At 38.9% G+C, this 7,308-nt stretch overlaps 1 protein-coding gene across 1 annotated transcript; it reads left to right on the forward strand.

The window, feature by feature from the left end:
* Positions 1-2,086: 2,086 nt before the first annotated feature.
* LOC149052542 (uncharacterized) lies at positions 2,087-6,131 on the forward strand. The gene is made up of 6 exons (XM_089181191.1): positions 2,087-2,142; positions 2,282-2,295; positions 2,407-2,532; positions 2,924-3,049; positions 3,637-3,807; positions 3,984-6,131. Exons 1-6 carry the CDS (start codon positions 2,087-2,089, stop codon positions 4,871-4,873), a joined length of 1,383 nt encoding a protein of 460 aa, XP_089037317.1. The 3' UTR covers positions 4,874-6,131.
* The last annotated feature ends 1,177 nt before the right edge of the window (positions 6,132-7,308 follow it).

The following is a 7,308-nucleotide window of genomic DNA, read 5'->3' on the forward strand; positions in this document are numbered from 1 at the left end:
AAGGATGGGGGCGCAACTTCAAATTTCATGCTCTGCCGTATTACATTTTTTTAGGATGAACAGCAAAGGACTCAAACCACCTCCCTTAAGTGTTGAATTCCTTTTTCATTTCAAACACCATCCCGCCTCTTTCGAGTTGAAGTCTCACCCCAGGATATTATAGGCATTCAGTACAAGGAAAAGTGGAGCGAAGAACTTCTCTGTAACCCCGCATTTTACTGCTCACTTGCTTCTTCAATCGTCACTCATGACAAACAGCTTAACACATCATATCTTCCCCCCCCCCCACCTCCTTCTTGACCAGAGGGCTATTGATTATATTTCAGACATCAATGGGTGTGCTACAAAAACCCACAAGTGCAGCAATGAAAAGGTCATTTGCTTAAATAGCATAGTATGAGACATAGTTTGACGCTACTCTGGTTTGCAGATTTAATGTAGTAACCGAAGAAGTTACGATTCAGAGACCCAACGTTTCGACACTCCTTTCTAGTGCCTTCATCAGGGGTGATCTAAACGCTGCAACAAGAGGTCCTTTTATATGATCACTAATAAGCGGCCTTTTTTTCTGACGAGGTGTAAGTAAAATTCAGCTTTATCGGAGCATACATGCCTAACCAACCATACAATTGGGTGGGATAATTCTAAAATTATCACCACTAATCGGCGTTACCATCATCGCCTTTGTTTGGGGGCTTGGCATATTAACTCCGCCCACGCTCCTTTAAATCGTGACGATGGCGGTTTGCTTCCTGACGCCTATTTACACATCGTCAGAAAAAAAGGCCGCTAATTAGTGAATATATAAAAGGACCTCTTGTTGCAGCGTTTAGATCACCCCTGATGAAGGCGCTTGACAGGAGTGTCGAAACGTTGGGTCTATGATTGGTAACTTCTTCGGTTACATTTATTAAATCTGCAAACCAGAGTAGCGTCAAACTATGTCCGATTGTCCACCTGGTTGCCGTGTGAACTTTAATATAGCATAGGATGATTCGAGCGCATTTGTAACCATGGATTCAGCGGGGATATACATAGGATTAACCTCTAGTAAAAACACACTTTTTACAATCCTAATCATAATGTGCTCCGATTATAACACCTAAGTTGGTTTTCTTTTGCACATTAACTTGGTGGTGATAATAACGATCATAAGAACGATTCGATGATTTTCTTTTAGACATCGATGAGTGTGCTTTGAATTCCCACAAGTGTCGCGAGAATGCCAATTGTACAAATACTGAGGGATCTTACATCTGCTCTTGTAATCCTGGATTCAGCGGAAGTGGACTTGAATGCGAAGGTATAGTCCTGCAGAGCATACCTTTTCAGGCAGAACAAATTCCTTGCGTTTTCCTCTCTCCTTAACTGACTACGTCCCTAAAGGATATAAACAATGCTACTCGAGGTAAAAAATGAGTTTTTCGTTTGCAAACTCATTTCCTGATTACGTGACATGGCATCTTTTAAGAGAAGTACGTTTACAGCTCTGTTCTGTGTGGTCAGAAAGAGTTTGAGCCACCCTTCATGTGGAGGAGGGTTAAAATGTTTTTTTTTTCCTTAAGACCACCCTGTCGTTTTCAGATTGAAATCCCAGTTTCCATACCCTTTTTATTGTTATATTTTATCACTATAAATGATACGAACTGCTTGTTAAATTTCGGTTATTGACGAGTGTGGTCGAATTCCTATCTTTCGGCAGGAGACGGGCCCCCGATTCCTGATTTTAATTTTCCTATATTATCAAAAATGAATGAGCTCGCAATGTTATACTTTTTTATAATACACATGAAAACCCCCCTTCTCCGAATCGCTCCTTCCCTCCATCCTCGAATATACTGGAAATACCCACAAATATAACAAGGACAACGCCATTTGAAGAAATGACGAGATATCTAGTATCTGTATCTTTCCCCAATTTCATTCCGTACTTCATACATCGAAGAATTTACCAAAATTACCTGCAACTGTAGCAGTGATTATGCTGCTTGTGAAAGTTCGGGGGGATCTTTCAAGTGCGTTTGTAAACCTGGACTCAGTGGGGATGGACAAAATTGCACAGGTAATGGAATTTCTTCGGGACACTATGGCTCCCCATATCAAAAGCGATTCAAACAAAGACCTGGTGTTTTTGTTTTTACGGTAATAAACTAGCCCAAATGATTTCGTAGTTTTTGGTAGAATTCAAATTGCCTTTTAACATCAAGATCATACATTTCCTATCCCGATATATATATTTTTTTTTCTCTTTTTTCCTTTTCTTTTTTTTTTTTGCCCACAGAATTGTATCATCAGGTATACTGTCATTTCGAAGGTTTACATTCAACTCCTTTTCCCCCACCTATTCATTCTGCGACATTCTGCCTCAGTATAAACAAACGGTACGATGTGTTGACCTCATTTCAGACATTGATGAGTGCTTTGAAAATACTCACAACTGTAGCAAAGGGAACGCAACTTGTACAAATACCGAAGGATCCTTCACTTGCTCTTGTAATCCTGGATTCACTGGGGATGGATACAACTGCACAGGTAATACAAGTTGATCAGCGCAAGTTTCCTACGGTTTCAACAAGTAAAACCCACACAGTTACCTGCACCAAAGGCTATTTCTTTGAGGCCCGACCTATTAGTTATTACAATATCAGAGATGGCGTATTTAGTTGATTTCGCTCTCTGTGGTGGACACATGCGTTTGATAGTCCCAATTTTAATTTTACTTGCATCATTTTCTTTAGCTGGCAATGGATTACATTCATTACCGTCTTTTCTTTTTTTTTTTTGGATGAGTACTTTGAAAATTCCCAGTTCTCAATTCCTACAATTATTTCGAAGTTGCATATTGTTTCCCCCCACCTCCACATTCTGACTCAACATAAACAAAGAAGGATCATGGCGATACGGTGTGTTGATCTCATTTCAGACATTGATGAGTGCTATAAAAATACTCACAACTGTAGCAAGAGGAACGCCACGTGTGCAAATACCGCGGGATCATTCATCTGCTCTTGTAAGCCTGGATTCACTGGAGATAGGCAGAAATGCCGAGGTAAAATCCTTAAAAGTATAATCTCGTTTACCAGAAAAAATTCACTGTTGCCGTTATCTCCTCCCTAAGGGTGCCAACGCACTGAAAAAAAACTTCAATCGACATGGCCGAGTTGTTTTTCATCTGACGATTTAATTATGTCAAAAAAGACGTAACGGGATCTAAAGGTAACGTTATCTGACAGGTTCGTTTGGGGTTAGGGGAGCTCAATCGGGAACGATGATTTTTTTCCCTCATCTTGCAAAAACTATTACTCTTCAGCTTCCCTTATAATTTTGCTCGAGTTGATGGCATCTTTTCGTTCACTCATTCTTATACCTGTTGTCTTTTTCGCACTGTATTCAATTGCTTTCCACCGCCTTGATTGATTTTCGGTTTCTCTGCCGCGTCAACTAAGAATCAGTGGCTTGATCAATATCACTAAACAAGGGGGGTATTGGGATTTTCGGTTTTCCGGTGTTTGCTAATCTTTAGATGAGGTTTTCGGTTTTTGTGTCAAAAAACTTTCTGGTATTGTTCGGTTTTGGTGTTCATTGCGGTTTGCAGATGTTCCGTCTTTTTAGCACTTGGTTTTCGGTTTTCCGCAGAATTTGCACAGAAGGAAGAAAAAGTAACTTGGTTTACCTTTTTTATAGATATTGATGAATGCAACGCTTCTCCATCATTTTGTCCAGTCAATGCTGATTGTGAGAACACCTTAGGCTCTTATCGCTGTTCCTGCAGACCTGGATTTCTCGGCAATGCAACAAACTGTTACCGTAAGGACATTTGGATTTTAAGAAAGACTAACTCCCTTGTCATTTTCAACGCTTCAAATTCATTTCACTTTTTTTGTGGAAATTTTCCCCTAAAATTTCACAGATATCATGTTCATAGCCAGGAGTCCATTACTTAATAGCACATTTCAGGCGTAAATACTTTTTTCTTTTTAAAGATACTTTGAATCTCAAAACCGATGGGAGAAGGGGACGCTTCGGCACTATACAGACTTTCACTCTTCCACGGACCACTCGCTATCTCATCAAAGCCTGGGGTGCTCGGGGAGGAACACATTCATACGATTATGGATACCTTCCAGGAACATATTATGGTGGAAAGGGAGCGTTTATAGAAGGCAAGTTCAGACTGAATAATGGAACAGTGTTAAATATTGTGGTGGGACAAAGAGGAGGGGATTCGGTGGAAGTAAAAGGTGGAAATAGCACTAAAAAGACAGCAGCTCAACTAGGAGTGTCCGTGGAAGACAATGCTGGCACTGGAGGAGGGGGAGGAAGTTTTGTTTATACTGCAGATAATGTTTTGTTGCTGGCTGCCGGAGGAGGAGGGGGTGCGTCTGGTGGATATAATGGTGTGGATGGTCAGGCCGGTTCAAATGGCACCGGTAGTGTGGGGAAAGAATCCTCACAAGTTCGAAATGGAGGCACAGGTGGAAAGCCAGGTGAATGCAACAGTAACGGCGGTAACTACCATGGAGGAGTGGGTGCCGGTTGGTTTGGTCAAGGTTGTACCCGACTAGGCTCCTCTCATGGGGAAAGAGGTGGATCACGCGCTGAAGGCTGGATCGGAGGTCAAGCCGGAGATATGAATAGCGGTAATAGCGGGGGCCCTCCACCAGGAGCAGTTGGTGGGTTTGGTGGTGGAGGAGGTGGATCAGAGGATAATGGTGCATCAGGCGGAGGTGGTGGTTACTCTGGGGGAGGTAGTGGTACCAGTTGGAATCAAGCCGGAGGTGGAGGAGGCTCGTACTGTAATGGCGAAGATTGTTCCGGTCTCACTGGAGGGAACTCGAATGATAATGGCCTTGTACAAATTATAGAATTGTAGGGCTGATTCTGAAACGTTTCTTGAGTATTATCGTTGCTTTTCAAAAGCCGATTTTCCATTAACAAGAAAAAGCTGTCGTGGTGGTACTTGCAGAAGTTTTATATATATTCCAATTCCTCTGTTCCTTTTTCAACATGAGATGATAAGAATGCTCTTACCCTGGCCAGTTATTAAAAATGTCACCGTCTAGGACCATAATATTCAACACCCTGATTATTAAGTTATCCAGGTAGCTCATTTCTAGAATTTTCATAAGTCCTTTTCGAGCAACCTAGTAGGAGGTAGAGTGACATCTATTTTCGTTATGTTAGGACGTTTGTTATGAGTACAGATTTATCAACTAACTTATAAAAAAGTCTGGGTACGCAAACAAACTTAAAGATATTTAGTGGCAAAAAAATACACAGGGTAAGACATCACTTAGTAGAGGTTTTGTAGTTTATCGATAATCTAAATAGCCCATTTATTAGAATTTTCATAACTCGTTTGTGATCATTATAATCATTAAGTCTTAAAGTGACATTCTTAGATATTATACTTATATTTCACTCAAAAAGTAAGAATTAATAATAATAATTATAAAGGTCTAAGAATATCACTAAATTAGATATTTGGTAGTGTGTTTGAGCCCAATTTGTAGTTAATTTGTAGATTGTTTAACTCATTTTGAGAATTCATTGTAGTACGTGGTATTCAAATTATTTAATAGCCTGGTTGAAGCACGATCATCAAACAAGGCTTTTAAAGTAAGAATAATTTAAACACAAAAAGAGGCTTTTAGAGGGAAATGACACAAAGTAAAGAACTTGGTTCAATTTGGCAGGAGGGGAAATGATATTAGGCTGATTGCAATTATTGTTGCCCAATATCTTAAATTTTCATTTCTTATTACTAAACGGTTGACTTTGAGATTTAGTCATTCAAAAATTACGTAAGATCTAATAATACTCTGCAGAAATACACGCAAATGTAAGCAATTTTGTTTCCTCTTTCTTTCTTTCTTTTTTTTTTAATGTACTTGTGATCCTGGAGCTAATCCAAATTAATGAAACGCTAGTTTATTTGAACGAAATACAGCGAAAGAAGTCGAGATTTATTCCTTGTTGTTTTTATCAATAGTGGATATGAGATGAGCAGGTTAATAAAAAGGGGTAATTTAGTATTATCAACTAAGTCGATAATGTAAATTGGCCACCGTAAGGAGTTTAAACGTTGACAATTCAAGCGTCAGCCCTTCGAAAATAAAAATTATTGTTGACGTACATTGTGGCAAATAGCTGTTTAGCAATTACAATAACTCGTTAACTTGGTTGAAACTAAACTAAACTAATGAACGACTAGATTCAGCGTCTTAGTTAACCGTTTCATGCGACAAACATTGCGATAATTATAGCGACTTACGAATCTTTACGGAGTGCGCGCAACATTGAACACAAACAGCGCACGCTTTTAAACTTAACAAATGATTAAATGAAATGAATGTTTAACGAAACATTTGTAACAGAGAAGAAGCGTGAAATAAGTTAAGGTGGAAGAACTAGTGCTAAACCTATTTCCAAAAAAAGTAAAACAGAAAAAAAAGCGCTCTGTAAATGTTGTATTGAACATGATCTGAATGGCATTCTGTAATAAACTAAACGAACTCCTTATGTAAATCAAATTATTTTCATTTTCCTCCATTGTTTCAGGTGGGTTCATATTACTTATAACACTTTCTTGGAAAATTACCGGTGCGACCTGCTTAGGAGTCTAATTAAAAAAAAGAAAGAGATCGGTTTCCTGTGGAAGGTGTGACATAAATTTTCCAAGAAAACTGTGGAAATACATGAAGGAAATGGGTGAAGATTTGGAGCTTAGAGTTTCACAGCTGACATAATGAGACTTACCTTTCTGATAAATAATCACAAGTATCTGGCAAAGCTATAACGTTAATTTGCTGTACCTGACCCCATCGTTTCATATCTGCCCATGGAATTGCGTCTTTATCAATTGATTTACCTTTACGTGAAAAGGGCGTCTACTTGCTGCTGTGTTGCAGAGGAAAAACGTAAGTTAAGAGGTTTTGTACTAATTTTAAGTTTTAGACAGATTTAAAAAGATCAGAAAATTGTAAAATAGAAAACAAATCAAGTATGAAAGCGTAGGCATTTATTGTGTTGCGTAGATGCAAGAAATAAGGAATGTAAAAAATTATCACAAAATCTTAGGACCACCCAGGAGAAACGACCCTTACAATTTTTTTCCCGTACAACCAAGAGACCTTGAAGTTATATTGTCTGAAGAAATCTAAGTCATCAATCTGTTTTGAATCTGCAGGGGGAAAAAAATTCATCTTAAAATACTTGTCTTTTCTAATACCGGCCTTTGTCTGTGTGTACAGAACCTTGACACCTGTTCCACCACTTGTTTATAAACATCAAGACACTAGGGTTATA

Source organism: Pocillopora damicornis, chromosome 1 (genome assembly GCF_964200805.1).
Source record: "Pocillopora damicornis chromosome 1, jaPocDami1.2, whole genome shotgun sequence".
NCBI lineage: Eukaryota > Metazoa > Cnidaria > Anthozoa > Scleractinia > Pocilloporidae > Pocillopora > Pocillopora damicornis.

Bases quoted from the DNA above. Each gene is read 5' to 3' on its own strand.
- LOC149052542 (XM_089181191.1), top strand. From the start codon at position 2,087: ATGGCTCCCCATATCAAAAGCGATTCAAACAAAGACCTGGTGTTTTTG. The intron at 2,533-2,923 runs GTAATACAAGTT...ATCTCATTTCAG, and splicing joins GGATGGATACAACTGCACAG to ACATTGATGAGTGCTATAAA. The intron at 3,808-3,983 runs GTAAGGACATTT...TTCTTTTTAAAG, and splicing joins CAATGCAACAAACTGTTACC to ATACTTTGAATCTCAAAACC.